This window comes from Sciurus carolinensis, chromosome 11, assembly GCF_902686445.1.
Source record: "Sciurus carolinensis chromosome 11, mSciCar1.2, whole genome shotgun sequence".
NCBI lineage: Eukaryota > Metazoa > Chordata > Mammalia > Rodentia > Sciuridae > Sciurus > Sciurus carolinensis.
Window position 1 is genome coordinate 96,990,651 of NC_062223.1, and position 22,128 is coordinate 97,012,778.

General features: G+C 35.2%; 1 protein-coding gene across 3 annotated transcripts in view; it reads right to left on the bottom strand.

Moving 5' to 3' along the window:
* Positions 1–22,128, bottom strand: part of Mtmr2 (myotubularin related protein 2) — a 109,570-nt gene that overhangs the window by 27,606 nt on the left and 59,836 nt on the right. For 2 of the 3 annotated variants that reach the window (XM_047516733.1, XM_047516734.1), the window contains 5 exons: positions 9,461–9,536; positions 4,467–4,561; positions 4,090–4,200; positions 2,134–2,235; positions 1,016–1,099 (listed from right to left, as the gene is read on the bottom strand). In XM_047516733.1, the coding sequence (XP_047372689.1) occupies positions 1,016–1,099; positions 2,134–2,235; positions 4,090–4,200; positions 4,467–4,561; positions 9,461–9,536 (468 nt within the window). Of the gene's footprint in view, positions 1–1,015; positions 1,100–2,133; positions 2,236–4,089; positions 4,201–4,466; positions 4,562–9,450; positions 9,537–22,128 lie in introns of all 3 variants that reach the window. The other variant, XM_047516736.1, reaches the window with a different exon arrangement.

The following is a 22,128-nucleotide window of genomic DNA, read 5'->3' on the forward strand; positions in this document are numbered from 1 at the left end:
CGTATATTTGTGTGTGTGTGTGTGTGTGTGTGTGTGTGTGTGTGTGTCTATGCACGCACGCGCATGCATGGACACATGCGCGTGCCACATGATTTAGTTAATAAAACAATTTTTTACTTAACAAATATTTACAGAGCACATACTATAAGCAGAATACTCTCCTAAGGTTCATTCATTCATTTATTTATTCAAGAGATACTATGTACAACATGCCAAGCACTGCTACATCCTAAGGATACAACATGACAAAATAACTGTAGTGCCTTCCCACTGGAGTATGAAAAATTTCAAGGAAATAATAGATGTTTCCTTCAAAAGCTGCTAATACTGGTGAAGAACTAGAAAGTAAATAGTAAAGGGGCAAGCAGGCATTAGTAAATACTTATCAAACTAAACTGAATCAAAGTAGGACAGTAAATACTTGAGAAGGTTACCAAATAGCAGTTAAAGTTTGATCTGCATATAAAATAATATAAAAATATCATACGTTAATGCCAAAATGTAGAGGGGTTATTCTTACTATGGTCACTGACCATAATAAATCAATGTTGTCCTTTGACACAACAAAAGAGAGAGTACACTGTGTTCTCTGTGAAGATATAAAATTTTCAAAACTGTATATGGAGCTAAATTATAAGGAGTAGAATTATTAAGAAATGTTTTCGGAATTAAATCATAGCATGCCCAAAAGGAAAATTTAAAAGAATAATGCAAGATGGTAGATAAGAAAATTAAAATTTATATTTATTTTTATCTTTACAACTATTAGACATTTTTAAATAAACTAATACTTGAAACCTCTTACAAAAGGAAAGATAAATAAAAAATCACTGGCATATCCTGGAAAGTAGAGTTCAAAGAAAACGAAAGGAAGCCAAACAATCAGGATTAACCTTCATGTAACAACAAAAACAAACCAAAATTCTAAAAAGTTGTTTACTTCTACCCCTGAAGTTTTCTTTGTAAAAAAAAAAGAATATAGAATACTAAACCTAAAACAAACAGTAGTACATACCTGCCTTCTATACTCTAAAAGAGGATCATATAGCTTCCACCCATTTTCAGGGAATACTTCTTTATATTCAAAAGCAAAAAGAGGCTACAAAATAGTAAGCAGAGTTAAAGAGCTATTTAAGAAGGTAATGAATAGAATACATCCTTATACTCAAAGTTTTCATTTACATATCTTCAAGAATATTTTGTATCAGCACTTTCTATTATTGTTTTGGTTTTTGTTTTATATTTGAAAATGTATTTTTTTTACATATTTTTTAAAGTATAGAAAGCACATAGACCCACACACAAAATTTACCAAATGCTAAATTACTATCACATCTCCTTCAAATATATTTGGTAGCTTTTTGTAGGTTTATTTCTAAAAATAATAAAAACATTACATTTTTTAAAAAGGCATTTTCTGATAGAATTAGTTAATCAACTATTAAGTTTATGCTATATTTTCTAAACCACACAGAATAAGGTTTTTATTTTTTGGCTTTCAATTTATCATTTTTATAGACATAATGATAGAAACAACTATAATGTTAAAAAAAAAAGTTGAAAATGGAGTCAGAGAACCAGTGTTGATTCCAAAGTCTATTCTCTATTAGCTATGTCTTTGAGTCAAATGCATAATTGATCCTGGTTTCATCTCTAAAACAGGGAAAAATAGGGCTACTGTGGAAGTAAAATAATATTACATAAATGAGGACACCTAACACTGTCACAAAACTTCCCAATGGCATGTAGTAAAAGCTCATTATTCACCCTGCTTCCCTCCCAAATTGCTAATCTTAACTGGAGCTCCCAACTGAAAACATTTCAAGTCCTACGAATTTGAAATTTCAAATCCTAATGAAGTTCAATTACAGCTTTTCATCATGGAAATATCCTGGATAGAAAGATCATATAATTATAGAATGTTCATGCTGGAATGACCTTGGAAATGAGCTAGTACAGCTTCCTTGTTTCATATCTAAAGAAATTGGCTCAAGAGATTAGATTAACTTAAACTATATATCTGGTTAAATGTCAAAGCAGGGATATAAATGCAGAAATTCTAGATAGCCTAATCAAGTTTACTTATACCAGTAATTATAATAATAATATTTCCAAAAATAAGAAATATTTTACCAGGTTATTAGAGACAGGAAATGCATATTTCATTAGATTCTCAAATATGGATCTTCTTGTTCGCCCCTCAGGTTTATGAGCAAATCGTAAATTCCTAATATCCTAGAAAATATTTTGGATACAAATTAATCACTGTTCACTTTTTATTTAATGAAAATAAGTTGATGTGGAACTACCTTGTAAAATGATAAGATCTGTGACTATGGGATAGAAAAATATACAGTAGCTTCTGGAAGCAGGCAAATGTATAATGGTTCATTGAGAGAAATAAGAAACACAAGACATTCTAAAACAAGGCAGAATTCAGAGGGCAGAAAATTTGGCTATGCTTCTGGACTTGTGAACTCAACATTGGCCAATAAGAGGCAGAAATTGATATAAGGGCTGGAAATTACAGATACTGCATCTGAAGCTTAATATCATGAGTAGGGCACACTGGCAACATATGTCCTTCCCTGTGAATGCCTATTTCCTGTCATGAACTTCCCTGTTTAAACCTAATTAACTCTTGTTACTTTCCATGGTATCTGGAGATCATTTTCCTACTTTACTATCTCTTCCCAAAATTCATTTTCATTTGAACTTCTCTTGATAAATCCCCTCCTCTTAGACTAAGAGAACCAAACTGCCAAAGATCTTCTGTCCATTGGAAAGTCAAGTTCCACCTACTGGCAGGAGAATTCTGAATAGTTTGGCTGATATTATCCAGGCTCTATAGTTTTATCTAAAGACCAGGACTGTCTTCCATTATGTATACTCTAATTTTCTATGCTTAGGCTGAATTCAGATATTCATGTTCTGTTTTATTGATATCTTAAGAGCACTTAGAAAATAGAGATTAAGAATATCTTTAAGACTATCCATTTGATTTAAATGTTATAACCTAAGCAGGATTCAAAATACCTTTATTATATCTCATAATGTAATACCAAACATGGGAACACAACATACTATTCCACCCACAAAGCAGAAGCAAATAAAACACTGTTATCGGAGCTGGGGTTGTGGCTCAGTGGTAGAGCGCTTACCTAGCACATGTGAGGCACTGGATTCAATTCTCAGCACCACATTAAAACACAATTACACACACACACACACACACACACACACACACACACACAAAATAAGTTACTGTATCCATCTACAACTAAAAACAATTTTTTTAAAAAGTGTATTACAAATCTGGCCCAAAATCAGAATGCTAAATTTACTGTATTTCAAAATATCCATATGTAGGAACTAAAATTGAGATCTTATGAGGTCTTATTTTCCCTCAGTAAATATCTTTATAATTAATAAAGATACTCAGAATCATTCTGATAGCTACAAGAGTTCTCAGAAAGTATCAATCACAGCAGGAGCCCTATAAATAAGTATGTTTATCTGTAATGGTCTTGATTCCATAGAAAAGAATATATTGAAAATGACGATTTTAAAGTCAGTCTGTTTCATATTCTCTTCTATGTTCTATTTACTACTTGACTACAGAAAAGTGATCAAGAAACAATATGCTTGAGACATGGCTGACAGCTATTACACTCACAGAGCCCTTCTGACTATAATGAAAAACATGAAAATAATTACTAAGTATGTAATACAAGATTCACAAAACCTTGACAATTATCACAAGAAAGTATTTTAATTTATATATGTGCTGTTTCTTTTACTTAAAGCACTGGTAGAACAGCAAAAAATAATAATAATAAATAAAGGAATAATGTGATCTGAAATTGAAATGTGCTTGGATGCTAATTGGGCTATAATAAGTACAACAAAAATCACCTGGGAAGTGGAACATGGTATTACTTAGTGGTAAATGTAAATGTTTTCTTTTACTAGAAAGATATTTCTAGTAAAAGATCCATTTGGTATTCTGAAAACCAGTTTCCAAGTACAGGTTCTATTTAGCAGAAAACTTTTTAATCCAAATAAAGTTGTACAAGTTATAAAATTTACCTTGCACACAGTTTCCAGTCCATATGAATTTTCACCTCGACTAGAAGCACCACCAATTTTTTCTACTCTACTTATAACACCAAGAGAAGCATCTAAAACAAATGGTGGGTCCTAAAAGAAAGAAAAAATAAAACTAAGCACAGTTATAGTTAAAGATAGAAATCTTAATCAGAGGATAGGAAATGAAGCTCAGTGGTAGAGTACTTGCCTAGCATGTCAAGGCACTAGGGTTCTGTATCCCCAGTACCAAAAGAAGAAAAAAAGAAGAAAGAAATTTCATTCAGAAATTCTTTAATTAAAAATGATCACAAGTAAACAAATCTGGCTGCAAACAACACACACACATAAATACAAAAATCAAATCCAACGAGTCTTACCCGTTCCATACTTTTGAAATATAACCTGTAATTCGTGACAGTCAGAGTTCCTCGTACAGCACCAGTAAATGGACAGATGTAAGTTACATCTTTGGCTGAAAAGCAAAACATTCAATTTACATTGTATGCTATTAAAAACAACTTCCTCATCTCCCAAAATTATTGTGATTTATGCCTACAAACCATATAATCAATGATTCCAACAGACCTGAAAAACCTAATCCAAGCTTCTAATCCTTCATTAATCTGGGGGAAGAATGTAGAATAAAAGGGAAGGTCTGAAGAGGTGGAAGTGTATCTCTTCCACTGAGACAAAACAGAAGAAAACAGAGATTCCTGCTATGTCTGCGAAATAAATCAGATGTGATGACTGGAGTAGCAGGGCAGAGGAGTACTGGTAATGATGGCAATAACATATAATGTACGGAAGCACTGTAAGCATTTATCTTCTCAGGTTCTAGATCACTTTACTCATCTCTTGGTCTTCCTGGTCTGGCCAGTTTGTCAATATATCTCTAAAAATGTAATACCCAAATAATAGAATTATCAGAAATTACTGATCTGATTATATTCCTGGGGTAGATACTGTAGGTGAAAAGAAAGGTACACAAAACAATTTAATATTGTAAGGGGATATATTCCCGACCAATCAAATGACGTCCAACTTAGTAGAGAAATGATCATGAGCAATGTTTTAATAAGAAATAAACAATGAATGTATATGACATTTTACTTTTTAAAGCATGCATTAATTGATTAAGCAGGAAACTCAGAAACCACAAGTTGAAAATATTATTTAAAATGGCAGAGGGGTCAAAATGACCAATATGAGGGTTTTTTTAAAATCTTAAAATACAAATAATTGCTATGCCATTATTGTAGTAAATCAGCACATAAAGCAATTTCTTTATCATTCCAAGAAAGTAAGGTACAATTTTTTGGAGCCACAACTTTTTAAGAACCTTTCAAGGGGCTTCTGGAAATGCTTAGGGTCATGAAATATGTTTAATAAGATACTCCAACTTCCTGACTTTGCTTCTTTTTCATCACTTTGAAGAATTTTGTATGGAATTTGAATTGGGAATGATTTTTCAACAATCATTTCTAACCTTCAAAATGATTCCCTAGGAAGGCTCAAGTATGAGATAAATTTTTAAACAGTATTTCCAAAGTATTTCATTTAGGGGAAAGGTTTTAAAATTAAATTAAACCTTCATTATATAAAGATACACAGACTTGCTTTGCACACATTTTTTTTATCCTTATGAATTTTCACTTCAACTAAGAAGGGTTTATACAATGTTACTAGAAGTATTTCTGGATTCCTTCTAGAACTAGTTTTCTAACTAGCACAAGAAAAAAATGGGTCTTATTTTCCTATAACCCACCACAGGATATGGCCATCTTGTTCTAAAGCTTTTGGCCTCCTTCCCTTTAACTCTAAAATCACTGAGATAATATACATGAAAGTGCTTCTAAAATTCAAAGTACTATACAACCACAAGGGTTTGGACCTTTGTTACTACTGCCATCATCAGTCCCTGCTTTCATCTGTTTGCTCGGGCTAAGTTACTCTGAATAGAAAAGATGCTCTCGGTTTTCATGAAGCAGAAGGAAGATTGTATGACTAGGATCCTTACCAGTGCAAATGACAATAATAAATACCACTGGTGACCTAGCATTTTAGTTCATAAAGTACTTTTCACCTCAGTACTTCATTTAACCTTAATCCTTAAATACTGGAATACAGTTAGCTACAATTTTTAGATGAAAATATCAGGTCTCAGAAAAGTGAAATAAATTGCCCAATGTTTCAAAACTAGTAATTGTTATCTCTTCGAGTTTTAAAGATGAATGTTTCAAAACTAGTAACTGTTTTCTTTAAAACTTGAATTCAGTTCCCTTGACTAAAAACTCAAACCTCTGTTCACAACATCAGGCACCCTCAGGGCAAAACCCAGTTACTAACTTAGCATAGTCTGTTTAACATCTGCCTTCTCTATTAAAGTGTGAATTACTGCAGTCTGGGAATATCTCTATTCCTGATGTGGCCAGCCCACAATATTCTGAGAGTCATTTCCTAAGGCATTCTTTGATGTTCTTAAACTGCTTTAACTATTTTTTTATGTAAACCATGTATTCATAGTAAACCAATTTAAAACCCAAGGTCTTGTTTTGATGAAAATATGCAAGTTGCCCTTACATTAGACTCTTTTCCTATTACATTTAATTTTTTGCACAATAATCAGGTCTATATAGATGATTTTAAGATATATTTATGTTTGGTATTATAAATTTTGCAATAACATACTGCCTGCTATTACCAAAAGATCTTAGATTTACTGATCTTCTCAAATTTGCACTAATATCAGAGTGTAAGAATACTAATAGTTTCTGTGAGGAATATCAAAATGACCTTGAGAATACACATCTATGAGAATGATAATATATACAAAGAAATGTAATGCATTAAAGCATTCAGTCTATATAGAAAGAAACAAAAACACACTCAAGTATACACAGATGGGAAAAATCCATTCAGGCACAGGATCATGAAAGTATTCAAGAACATAGGCAAGGGAATTTTTCCTACTGGCAGGTATCCTTTAGATGAATAAGATAGTGATAAAAAAAAAAAAAAAACTGATCCAAGCTACATAAGTGAGGAAAATAAAGAACATGTTCTGACAAAGGTAACTGTCTAGTCTGGCTCGCACCAACTGTCTTGAATCATATTCTACCTACTTGCCCAGCATGGTGACAGCACACTTGTAATCCCAGCAACTCGGGAAGCTGAGGCAAGAGGATCACAAGTTTGAGGTCATCCTCAACAACTTAGCAAGGCCCCAGGCAACTTAGTGGGGGTCTTGTCTCAAAATTAAAAATAAAAAGGACTGGGGATATAGCTTAGAGGTAGAATACCCAAGTTCAATTCCCAGTACCCAACCCCCACAAAAAAAGAATATCATATTCTGTCCACTCTTCAATTTCCCTCTGTCATTACTCTTCTCCCATATAACTACAGTGTTAGTGATCACCAAAGTTATGTTCTTGGTCCTTTTCTCACTCCATACAGTCTCTGGGTTATTTTCCTCCTCCTACTTTCAACCAATACCTATGTGCTGATGATTCCTAAATATGTACCTCAAGCCTAGATCTTTTTTTATATAATATTTCCACCTGAGGTGTTGGGTAGAATGATAGAGTGCTTGACTAGCATGCATTAGGCTCTAGGTTTGATCCCCAGCATTTCAAAAATAAATAAAAGTTGCATATGCTATTTCCATTTGAAGTCTCTCATAAGTTCCTGAAATGCAATGTAAATAAATATAACAAGGGCTTCTGAAAATGAAGACAAGATAAATTCAAGAAAGTCTTTGCAATTGACTCCTCCTGATCTGATAACTAGTTTGATGTTAAGAAGAAAAGAATAGTCAAGGATGACAACCAGATTTCTGACTTCAGTGAATGAACAGTTGGTAATGATGTCAACTGAGAGAATGCAAGAAAAGAGTAAGTCTGGAGTTAAGGGTGATGATTTTAGTTTTAGATATGCTGGGTATAAGATTCCTATAGTAGATACAAGGTCTGAATCTAAGTTGGGCATTTTTTAGGCATCCATGAGGATGGAGTCTCACACTGGAAATATAAATTTAGTAATCATCAACCAATACATGACATGAGAGATCATTAATTTGAATATAATCAACAGAATAGAGTATATAAGTGGGAAAAGAGAAATGGCTCAAGTCTTAGTATTGATATTAAATGAAGAAAAATCAATGAAAGAAACTTGAATTGTAACTTGAAAATATTTTGTTAAGTCCACATATTTCAGGGGAGGGAGCATAGACATTAGACTTGGAATAGGAAAAAAGAAACTGTCACAGTGCTAGATAAAATTTTATTATTGAGGCAATCCTCCTGTGCTTTCCTTTGTGAACCTCATCCACCAAATGGGGCTAATATCCTAAGACCATTAATCTGAGAATGACTAAATGAGATAGCAAGCAGACAAAAACTATTGTTCTTATGTAACATTCAATGATAACTTAGTACCTCATTCAACAGATTAAGAGCTTAGTGTATACACGATGCTGAGAAGGGAAAAAAGACTGAGGAGGTTATTCAATCATGTTAAGAGCAAGAAGGGACAAAATCCGTGCTAGGGCTAAAAACCTAAATTTAGTAGTTAACCACCCATTTAGAGGGTAGTTTCTTTCTTTGGCTTATCTGTACACAAGAAAATGACACCTAGCCAGGGCAAATGAAACATTCATTAAATCCTTTAAAAATATTATTGATAATAAAATGAAACTATCATCTACTTGATCCACTTTGGCTAAAAAGAATTTTATTTTGATCTGTTAATATTATTTTCTTTCTCAAAAATCTCTGAGTATTATGTAAATTATCAAAATAAAGCTAGCGCTTGGGGATAAAAATACAGTTTAGATGCTCATTTTGAGTTTCCAGTTCATATTATACACATTAAGCAGTACAGAGAAAGGCACCTTCAGACAAATGGCTTATTTTGCAATGCAGATGAAGTATTTTTATCCAAAAATTGACCTGACTTTATTCAGAGAAAAAAAAAAAAAACACTATAAAGGAGGTAAACATGAGAGAATGTGTTTTAAGAAACACTACTTGGATAGAGTGACAAGTCAATGTTTTCATCTACACAACCCAATGTTAATGTAGTAATTCAAAATAATGAAATTTCTCTTCATGAAATTGAGCAACAGTTAAAAATAAATCCACCTGCACTCAAAGAAAATAAAACAAACCAGAGATGAAACCAGATAAAATTCATTTTCCTATTTTCCAGTAGCCCAAACATGAACACTACCATCTGAGGCTTGCAGCACACACTATAGGTTGGCAGTCTGCAGGGAATAAGTGCTACTAGTTTATTCTCCGCATGCAGAGGGTACTGAATAGTCTGCAGTCAGACAGGAGAAGGAAATTAAACAAAAAATACCATTACAGACCCATGTCTTTAATATTTTCTCCTGGAAGCAAGGGTGGTTCTTCCATTTCTGCTAATTTGTTAGACTCCCTCAGGACCTGGATGGTAGGGGAGGGAGGAACAAGAAAAGAAACACTTTTTTAAATTCAAAGGCTAATTTTTCATTCAAGTTTCAAGTAAATATGCTTGTTCTTAAATTTATAACACCATATCACAATTACAACTTTAAATCAAATTATAAAAACTGCAGAGTTGGCATATATAACATGGGAAGTTGTATTTGAACATAAAAAACTTAACATGTTTCATAGTGAATCTTACAAGGGCCCAACAACAAAGGAGGTATTATATTCTCTTTTGATAGGTAAGGAGGGAAAAAAACCAAAGTGGTAGTTGATTTGTTCAAGACCACATACCTAAAATGCCAAAGTGTTAATTTCAATTACAAAGTTCATTCCCTTTCCATTATGCCATGCTGAAGGTCCACATCACATTTAAACTTGAGCAAAATTAAGCCCTTATATAGATTTAGTAAAGTAGACAATCTGGAGATAATGTTGATAATGAATCTTGTTGAATTAAAAAAAAAGTTAAATTAAAATCCTGATAACAACTGTTACCAGGTAGCTCCTTTGTGAAGGGATGCCACATTGTATTCCAAGAATGAAAATACAGAAACAGTTATGGAAGTCACAACCAAGTAAATATACCTACACACCAAGTTGTCATGTGCTAACTATATCCTATAATAGCTACCAAAATCTTCCCCATCCCCCATCTCTTTTACTAATAAACACTGTTTCTGTTCTTCACCTCCCATTAATTCTTCAGCTTCCTGCAATCTAGTTTTGCCACCTAATCGAATCCTATCCAGGAAACCAGATTTCTCCCCAAAAACATCCTTATTAAAGAAATACACACACACACACAGACACACACTCTCTCTCTCTCTCTCTCTCTCTCTCTCTCTCACACACACACACACACACAGAGAAGATGCCAGGGGTTAAGGACAAGAAGGGAGACCAAGAGAGAAGTGACCTTGGCTATACTATAACAACAGGAGCAATCCCTGTGGTGATCAAATTGTTCAACATTTTGACCATCTCTACATCCATATCCTGGTTGTAATATTAGATTATAGTTTTGCAAGATATTATCATCAGGGAAACTAATCAGGTAAAAGATAAACTGAATCTGTGTAATTTCTTACTATTATACGTTAATCTGTAATTATCTTACAATAAAAGTATAAATTTAAAAGGAAAAAAGAAAAAGAAACACATTTGTCTATACTTACTGCTTCTTGAAAGATACCTTGGCTGAACTGCTCCCTCTCTGAGCATTCTCTGTCAGTGGCTTTTATTCTCCTTTTCCTCACCTTGCTTGGTCTCAGGGGTTTGCCCTAGACTCTATTCCTGTTACTCAATCCTTAATACCTACCTATGACTTAAATTAACCTACATCTATATTGCCAGCCCAGAGTTTTTTAGGCTATAGTAGTTCCACACATTCAATCACCTAATATTAACCTTCAACTGGATGTACTACAGAAAACATGAACTTAATAGACCTAAAACTGATGTGTGTCCCAACTACCAAATGGTACTACTATTCATTTGCTTGTACAAGGCAGCAAGGAGAAGACAAAGAATGGTGGCCTCTGGGACCAAATTCAGACATCCTTCTTCAACCTTAATTTGTTTCATTATACTGAGAACCAACACTCTTGAGAAAAAAACATGTCAAAAAAACATTTTTAAATGCTTATCTGCTTTTGTCATTTATTTCCTTCCATCCAAAAATTTGACTAGAAGACCTCAAAAGAAGGTAAAAAGAAAAAAAAGTTACTGCTGTATAACCTTCAGAACTCACCCGTATATTTCCTATGCCTGAGCTCCTATCTCACTTCCATACCATTCTAATTGCCTTCTAATTACCATTCTAAGTACCATTCTAATTGGTCTTCTTCCCTATCAGATTCCTAGAGAAGAGATACCCTACTTAGACACCTTTAATACCCAACAAATACAACATAAGGCACATACACAAATTTTAATTAACTGGTAGTTACATTACAAAAATAAAAATGGGCAAAATTGATTTTAATAATATATATTCTTTAATCCAATATTTCAAAAAATTATTTCAACATGTAAAAGTTATTTTTTAAAGTATTAATGAGACATTTTACTATCTTTTCCTTTTTTTTTATCATACTAGATAGAATTCAGGTACTAGATATTACAGTTGTAGTGGCCTCTTTACTAGGCAATACAAATATAATCTGCTTCTTCATGACCAAGTTATTCCTTAGTTTATGACAAGTGCTTAGGGAGGATTAGACAAATGTGTTAAGATATTACTTTTATAATCCAATGCTCATAATAACTAATAATGCAATCCAATTCTCACAATAACTTATAATGCAATGCCGATAGCTAAGAACTACAAGAATAAATTTACTTCTGTTCATCAAACTCATAATCCAAATTCATTCTTTCAAGACTTCAACAATTTTTCTTATAATTTTAATGTAACACATAAGAATCAGAATACAATGTACATATCAATAATATATTTTTAATATGTCATATTCTAAAACTCAAGAAAGAATCATCTTTAAAGTTCACCTTTTTAAAATGCTATCTAATTACCAGTCTTTGACATAGTCTTTTATGTAGTTATAAAAGAAGGGAAAGAAGGAAAGGAGGGAAGGCAGGCCAACCCGTGACAATTACTTACAAAGAAAAAAAAAGATAATAAAAGCTTGCAATATGTCAAAGAAATACAAACTTCCTGGGTTCACATCCTAACTGTGTCACATAATAGGTATTCTTAGGCAAAGCATTCAACTTCTCTATGCCTCACTTTCTATATCTATTAAATGGCAATTATAGTACCTAACAACAGGGTTATTATAAAAACTGTGTTGATACATTTAAAGAATTTATATCAGCATTAGCATATAAAATGTACTTTGTGTTGCCAAATAATAATTCAGACCAATTATCAAAATCTGCCAAAAATTTCTTCTAATTATGAAATCAACACATTTATATCTTGTTGAATTACATCAACAGATATAAATTGCACACAGTACACTGAAAAAATGTTGTACATATAAAAGATTATAGAAAGGAAAATGCAGAAATATTCCAAGAATCTGACACAACTTGGGAAAATTAACAGAATAACTGTAATGTTTGCCTCAGAGAATAAAGAAGTTTGAGAAATAAAAATGGAGTGAAAGTTTAGGGTATTCTAGTGAAGGGTTTCAATAAATAGGGTAAAAAAAATGAAATTTACTAAAGTCTTCAGCAAAAAAGTCCACACTGTATAAGTCCATTTACATGAAATTCTACAACAAACAAAAGTAACCTACAGAGGAGGAAGAAAACTCAGAACGATAGTTGCTATGGGGTAAGAATAGCAATGCAAACTGAGAAAGGAGTCTGAAGGATACAGCTGTGATACTGGCAAGTTCTATAAGGGTCAATGTACACATATGCATGCATTATTCTAAAGGCACAGAATGTATGTCAAGGTTTTAGTACTTCTTCTGACATAAATTTTACAGCAAAAGATAAACTATATATACTGTTTAACTATAATTTGGATGTAGAAGTATTTAGTTTTGAGTATAATAATATCTGCAATTTACTTTGAAATGTATCAAAAAGCAAGTCAATGAATAGATGGATAGCAGAACATACAGATGGTGGGTATGAGATAAAAAAACAAAACAGTAAGATGTGGGGCAGGATTTGGATGGTGGAGTTAATGAATTCCTTGTAAACTTTGTTGTGTACTTAGGAATTTTTATAATAAAATACTAGGGAAGGGGTAAGAATTTCAGACTTGACCAGTCATGTAAAGAAAATCACCACAGGCCTCTGATAAAGGCAGATGGCATGGTCAAGGAGATGCATAGAACTTAATATGATAAAGGTTAAATGATCTAGGAGAGACATAGCAAAGTCCTAGATTACTCTGTGGTAGCTAAAATAAAAAAGGAATACACTATATTAGAAAAAGTAATCAAATTTGATGCTAAGCTTATAAAACAAAACAGATGCAATTATATGAATACTTGATTTTTACTTAAATTGAATTTTATCTCAGATATCAGTAATGGAAGAAGAGAGAAAGGAAGACTCAATGAAGAGACAAAGGGAGGTCAAAACAAGAGGGGCAACTCAAAAACCAGGGACTGGCCTTCCTTAAAGGGATTTGGGGAATGAAGAGATCAATGCCAAACTGATTTATAAAGTGTTTCAGCATTCACATGAAAGTATCTTTAGTTCAAAAAAAGTTATATCACAAGATTCAAATGTACCATTTTTTAAAATTTCGCTTAGTTTTGCTCTCTCAACACTGATTTTCTTCCATGCCATCCTATCAAATTATTTTCAAACTGCTCAGTAATATTCCCTATCACTTTAACTTTCTACTTCTCTCCCTACCTCTCTCTCACTTTTGCACTTCTCTCCCTCTTACACACACACACACATACACACACACACACACACACACACACACACAAATTACTATAAGAGAAATCCGAAATCTTGATCTCAAAACTGGCAATATTATGAGTTAGTTTTCACGTGGAATAGTTAGATTGTAGAAAAACAGGAAAGAATTGTCTGAAATTGGCAAGGCACCAAATAATAATCATCTAAAAGGAAAAAAATTAAGTCTGTGAAAGCAGCAAACTATCATCCATATTTTATGTGTTAAATTGAGAAGAAAAAGTTGGATAATTCCACTAAAATATTACTCAGCCATAAAGATTAATAAAATTATGGCATTTACAGGCAAATGGATGAAATTGGAGAATATCACGCTAAGTGAGATAAGCCAATCTCAAAAAACCAAAGAACATATGATCTTTCTGATAAGTGGATGATGACACATAATGGGGGTGGGAGGGGGGCAAGAATGGAGGAAGGAGGGACTGTATAGAGGGAAATGAGGGGTGGGGGGGAAGGAAAAAAATAACAGAATGAATCAAAAACTATTACCCTAGGTAAATGTATGATTACACAAATGGTATGCCTCCACTTCATGTACAGAGAAACAAGATGTATCCCATTTGTTTACAATAAAAATAAATTTAAAAAAACTGTTTACATCCATTTTATTTTATTCTATTTTTTATACAACTTGACTGACAAACCACAAAGTGAGCAAATGAACCACACAAACAAAAATCTTAACAGGGTAGAGCCACAGACTGGCTTCTGGGTTATATTTTATTGGTTACACATTTGAAAATACATCCAAATTCCAGCAGCTGGGAAGCCCTTTCTTTTTATAACACAGGCAAGAGCAATTTAGATTTCAGATGAGACCGCAATTACCAAGAACTGGACAACATTACATCACCATTAATGATTCAATAACAACAACAAAAATGGATGAGTATTTAAAGACATAGTCTAGAAAGCAGCACTTTATGCTATGAGTTTGTGCCCTCCAATACAGATATGTTGGAAGACCTAAGTGTCAGTACCTTAGAATGTAACCTTATTTGGAAACATTATCACTGCAGATATACTTAGTTAAGATGAGCTCATACTGGTGGACCATGAGGTCATAGGATGCATCCCAAATTCTGTTCTTGCCAGAAGACAGCAATGTGAAGACAGGGGGAATGCCATGTAAAGACAGAAGCAGGGACTGACGATGCATCTACTAACCTAAGAATGTCAACACTGTTGGCTTCACCTTGAGCCAGGAAAAAGACATGGAACAGACTGTCCTTCAAGTCCTCTTGGTTGGCAGAAACCAACCCTGTCAATATCCTGATCTCAGATTCCTAGCCTCTGGAACTGTAAGACAATAAATTTATGTTGTTTTAAGCTAGTTTGTTACAGCAGCCCTAGGAAACTAAAGCACCAAATATCCAGAAAAAGTTTAAAATTTAATCTGAGAATAAGTTAAAAATGGCTCATTCCTGCCAAAAGTTTAAAACAACTTCAGTAGGTGAATAAATAAACAAACTGTGATACATCCATACAATGAAACATAATTTAGTAATACTAAGTAAGATATGGAGCGAGGAAAAGATATGGTGCACCTTAAAAGGACAGTTATGCATTGATTAACAACAAGAATGTGCTCTGAGATATGGATCATTAGGCAATTTTGTCACTGTGCAAACATCACAGAGTGTATTATCACAAACCTAGCTGATAGAGCCTACTACATTCCCGGGCTATTTGTATAGCCTATTTCTCACAGGCTTCAAATCTCTACAGCATGTTACTGTACTTAATACTGTAGACAACTCTAACATAATGGCATTTGTGTCTCTAACCATATCTAAATGTAGGAAAAGTACAGTAAAGTTTGGTACAAAAGATATTTTTAAATGGTAGACCAGTATAGAACACTTGCCACAAATGTAGCTACAGGAAGAATTGTTCTGTGCAAGTCAGTGGGTGAACGATGAGTAAATGTGAGAGCCCAGGGTGATACTATTCACTACTACAGCCTTCATCAACACTATACACTTAGGCTGCACTAAATTTATTGAAAAATCGTTCTTTTTTCAATAAACTAACATTTGCTTGCTATAATTATAAACTTTTAAAAATTTCCAATCTTATGATAGCCCTTAGTTTAAAACTCACATATAACTGTATGAAAATATTTTTCTTTACATCCTTATTTTATACTTTTTCTTTCCATTTTTAAAATTATTTACTTTTTTTTAACTTTTTAAATGTTGTTGAAAACTAAAACACAAACACACTTTTGCCTAGGCTTACACAGGGCAAGGATCATTAATATCACAGTCTTCCACCTCTACATCTTGTTCCACTGGAAGGTCTTCAGAGATAATAACATGCATGGTGCTGTCATCTCTTATCATAGAAATGCTGCCTTCTGCAATATTCCTGAAGAATCTGCTTGAGGTTGTTTTATAGTGAACTCTTTTTTAAAAATGCATTAGAAGGAATATACTCTAAAATAACAATAAAGAGTAAAATACAGTAACATGTAACTAATAACAGTTTGTATTGTAATTATCAAATACTGTATATGATACATATCTTTATGTGCTATACTTTATACAACTGGTGTCACAATAGGTTTGTTTGCACCATTACCACACACAAAGAATCGTGTTGTGCTGTAATACTAAGATGGCTACAAGTTCACAAGACAATAGAAATTTTTCAGCTCATTCAGGACAACCATGATATATACAGTCCATTATTGACTGAGATGTTACTATGTGGTACATGACATATTGAGTTGCCTAAAGTGAAAGAAACCAATCTGGAAAAAGTGCATACTGATTGATTCCAACTACAGGATGTTCTGGAAACAGCAAAAGTATGAGGACCAAAAAAGATCAGTGATTTCTAGGAGCTCAAGGGAAGAAGCTGGTGATGAATAGGACAGGCAAGAAAAAATTTTAGGGCACTGAAACTATACTAAATAATACAGCAATGGTGGATAAAAGTCATTATACTTTTGTCAGAACAATACATAGCACAAGATAAAACCCTATCACAAATTATGGACTTAAATTAATAATAGTCAATCAGCCCAGCATGGTGGCACACATATAATGCCAGTTATTTGGGAGGATGAGGCAGGAGGATCCCAAATTTGAGGCCAGCATAGGCAACATAGTGAAACCCTGTCTCAAAAAAGAAATAAGAAGGGGGTTTTCAAGATGGCAGACTAGAGGGTGGCTGCATTTCATGTTGCTCCAGGACGCAGGATTCAAAAGAGGAGATACTGAGAGACTTGGGACCAACTCAAAGTAGCCGGGTGAGTCTGTCCCGTTGGGGAGGCGTCCCGGATGGGGCGGTACTCCCGGAACGCAGGGAACTTTGGGAAGTAGAGTTGCCCAACGAGACACCCCTCCCCCCGCTGGAGCAGTGAACTCGGACAACTGGGAGCATCGTAGAGGAGGCCGCTCAGCACAGCGCTTGGACTCGGAGCAACCACTGGGGCTTCGGGCGGCTGCCCAGAGGAGGAGCTGCGCAGCGAGCTGTTTGGACTCAGAGCAACCACTCCTCCTGAACACCAGGGGAGCTGCCCGGAGGAGGAGGAGGAGGAGCGCAGCGGGTCGCTTGGACTCGGAGTGACTGCACCAGAGCTACAGGAGGTAGCCAGAGGAGGAGCTGTGCAGAGAGCTGTTTGGACTCAGAGCGATGGCTCCTGAACATCGGGGCCTGCCCAGAGGAGGAGGAGGAGGAGGAGCATGGCGGGTCGCTTGGACTCGGAGCGACTGCATCAGAGATCCGGGCAGCTCCTCAGAAGAGGAAGCGAGTGGTGAGTTGTTTGGACTCAAAGCGACCACTCCTGAACACCGGTGGGCTGCCCGGAGGAGGAGCGCGGTGGGTCGCTTGGTCTTGGAGCGGCCGAACAAGAGCTCCGTGTGGCTGCCCAGAGGAGGCGTGCGGTGGGTTGCTTGGACTCAGAGCGACCGCTCCTGAACACCTGGGGGACTACCCAGAGGAGGAGAAGGAACGGGGCAGGTCACTTGGACTTGGAGTGACTGCCCAGGGCTACGGGCGGTTGGCGGGAGGGGAAGGCACGCAGTGAGTTGCTTGGACTCCTAGTGACCGGACCGGAACACCGGGCGGCTGTCTGGAGGAAGACGTGTGCGGCGGATCACTGGGACTCGGAGCGACTATTCGGGGCTCCAGGTGGCTACTCAGAGGAGGGGCCACATAGCCAGGCGATTAGGTGCAGAGCAGGGTCCCAGGACCTAGGAGGCTTCTTGGTGGAAGAGCCGCACAAAGACATGCTTAGGGGCGGAGCAAAGGTTCCAGGACTGCGGGCAGATTCTCTGAGGAGAGGCAGCCTAAGGAGACTCGCCTGCGAAGGGTGAGGCTCCTAGGCCCAGGACGTAGGTCCGGGCACCTGGGAACGTTGCAGAGGAAGGCAGCCCAGCCCAGGCGGTAGTTGTAGATTGAGGGGAACCTCTAGGAGGGGAACTGACCAGCGAGACCTCCCCACCGGGTGAGTCTTCCCTGCCGGGTGAGGTTTTCCCACAAGGACGTAAAACCAGAGACACAGGCACAAACAGGCCTTGCCTCAGCCCGCAGCCTAGTTCCCCTTTGGATGACCATTGGTCAACAAGTGGAGGCACCTCTGCCCACTAGCAGGGAATATACCCCACCTGAAGGCCACCACCCCTAGAGAGGCAGCTTCCTTGTGGAGCACCACATTATCAATTTCCTCCAAGACTTCAGGCTACTGAAGGCTAACAGGGGATAAATTAGAAATCTTCAGGGACATTATAAGTCAATAGAGGAAATCTGCAATATCTTAGTGGTCCATTGATACCTGAACAATATGAGAAAACAAGGGAAGAAAATGCCCCAAACAAATCTAGATGTTACGTCAATAAAATCCAATGACAGCATGGCAAAAGAAATGACAGAAAGGGAGTTCAGAATGTATATAATTAAAATGATTAGGAAGCAAACAATGAGATGAAAGAGCAAATGCAGGCATTGAATGTTGAGATGAAAGAGCAAATGCAGGCATTGAATGATAGCACCAATCGACAGTTAAAAGAGCAAATACAGGAAGCAAAAGATCATTTCAATAAAGAGTTAGAGATATTGAAAAAAAAACAGAAATCCTTGAAATGAAGGAAACAATAAGCAAAATTAAGAACTCCATAGAAAGCATAACCAATAGGATAGAACACCTGGAAGACAGAACCTCAGATAATGAAGACAAAATATTTAACCTTGAAAACAAAGTTGAACAAACAGAAAACATGGTAAGAAATCATGAACAGAATCTCCAAGAACTATGGGATAACATGAAAAGGCCAAATTTGAGAATTATTGGGATTGAGGAAGGCTTAGAGAAACAACCAAAGGAATGAACAATCTATTCAATGAAATAATATCAGAAAATTTCCCAAATCTGAAGAATGAAATGGAAAATCAAGTTCAAGAGGCTTATAGGACTCCAAATACACAAAATTACAACAGACCCACACCAAGGCATATTATAATGAAAATACCGAACATACAAAATAAAGACAGAATTTTAAAGGCTGTGAGAGAAAAGAATCAAATTACATTCAGGGGGGAACCAATAAGAATATCAGCAGATTTTTCAATCCACATACTAAAAGCTAGAAGGGCCTGGAACAACATTTTTCAAGCTCTGAAAGAAAATGGATGCCAACCAAGAATCTTATACCCAGCAAAACTTACCTTCAAATTTGACGATGAAATAAAATCCTTCCATGATAAACAAAAGCTAAAAGAATTTACAAAAAGAAAGTAAGTATTACAGAACATTCTCAGCAAAATATTCCTGAGGAAGAGATGAAAAACAAAGAAGCAAATCAGCAAAGGGATGAATTATCCTAAAGGAACTGTCAAATAAAGGAGGAACCAAGTCGTGTCAAAAATAAATAAATAAATAAATAAAATTTTTAAAATGAACCAAATGACCAGGAATACAAATCATATCTCAATAATAACCCTGAATGTTAATGGCCTGAATTCATCAATCAAAAGACACAGACTGGAAGACTGGATTAAAAAAAAGATCCAACAATATGTTGCCTGCAAGAGACTCACCTCATAGAAAAAGATACCCATAGACTAAAGGTGAAAGGATGGGGAAAAACATACCATGCACATGGACTCAGCAAAAAAGCTGGAGTATCCATCCTCATTTCAGATAATGTGGACTTCAAGCCAAAACTAGTCAGAAGGGATAAAGAAGGACATTACATACTGCTTAAGAGAAGCATAAATCAGCAAGACATAACAATCATAAACATCTATGCCCCAAACAGTGGCTCATCCATGTATGTCAAACAAATCCTTCTCAATTTCAGAAACCAAATAGACCATAACACAATAATACTAGGTGATTTTAACACGCCTCTCTCACCACTGGACAGATCTTCCAAACAAAAATTGAACAAAGAAACCATAGATCTCAATAACACAATCAATAATTTAGAATTAACAGACATTTATAGAATATACCATCCAACCAAGAGCGAATACACTTTCTTCTCAGGAGCACATGGATCCTTCTCTAAAATAGACCACATATTATGCCACAAAGCTAATGTTAGCAAATACAAGAAGATAGAGACACGACCTTGTATTCTATAAGAGATCCTAATGGATTGAAGTTAGAAATAAATGAAAGAGTAAAAAACAGAAACTACTCCAACAACTGGAGATTAAACAATATGCCATTATATGATGAATGGATAACAGAAGATATTAGGAAGGAACTTAAAAAATTCTTAGAGGTAAATGAGAACAAAGAAACATCATATCAAAATCTCTTGGACACTATGAAAGCAGTACTTAGAGAAAAATTTATTTCATGGAGCACATTTAATAAAAGAAGTAAAACTCATCAAATAAATGACTAACACTACAGCTCAAAGCCCTAGAAAAAGAAGAACAGACCAGCATCAAAAGTAGTAGAAGACAGGAAATAGTTAAACTGAGAGCTGAAATCAACAAAATTGAAACAAAAGAAACAATACAAAAAATTGACAAAATAAATAGTTGGTTCTTTGAAAAAATAAATAAAATTGAAAAACCTTTAGCCACACTAACAAAGAGAAGACGAGAGAAAACCCAAATCACTAAAATTCGGAATAAACAAGGTAATATCACAACAGACACGATTGAAATACAAAACATAATTAGAAGCTATTTTGAAAATCTATACTCCAACAAAATAGAAAATTTCGTAGACATCAACAGGTTTCTAGAGACACATAAATTGCCTAAACTGAACGAGGAGGACATACACAATTTAAATACACCAATTTGAAGTAATGAAACAGAAGTAGTCATCAAAAGCCTACCAACAAAGAAAAGTCCAGGACCAGATGGGTTCTCAGCCAAGTTCTACAAAACCTTTAAAGAAGAGCTCATTCCAATACTTCTCAGAGTATTACATAAAATAGAAGAGGAGGGAACCCTCCCAAACTCATTCTATGAAGCCAATATTACCCTGATACCTAAACCAGAGAGAGACACATCGAGGAAAGAAAATTTCAGACCAATATCCTTAATGAACATCGACACAAAAATTCTCAACAAAATTTTAGCAAATCGCATACAAAAACATATTAAAAGATAGTGCACCACGATCAAGTGGGTTTCATCCCAGGAATGCAAGGTTGGTTCAACATTCGGAAATCAATAAATGTCATTCACCATATCAATAGACTTAAAGTCAAGAATCACATGATTATTTCAATAGATGCAGAAAAAGCATTTGATAAAATACAGCACCCCTTCATGCTCAAAACACTAGAAAAAATAGGGATAGTCAGTACATTCCTTAACATTGTAAAGGCCACCTATGCTAAGCCCATGGCTAATATCATTCTAAATGGTGAAAAACTGAAAGCATTCCCCCTAAAAACTGGAACAAGGCAGGGATGCCCTCTTTCACCACTTCTATTCAATATCATCATTGAAACTCTAGCCAGAGCAATTAGACAGTCCAAAGAAATTAAACGGATACGAATAGGAAAAGAAGAACTCAAACTATCCCTATTTGCTGATGATATGATTATATACTTAGAGGAACCAGGAAATTCCACCAGAAAACTTTTAGAACTCATAAAGTGAATTCAGTAAAGTAGCGGGATATAAGATCAATGCACATAAATCCAATGCATTTTTATACATAAGTGATGAA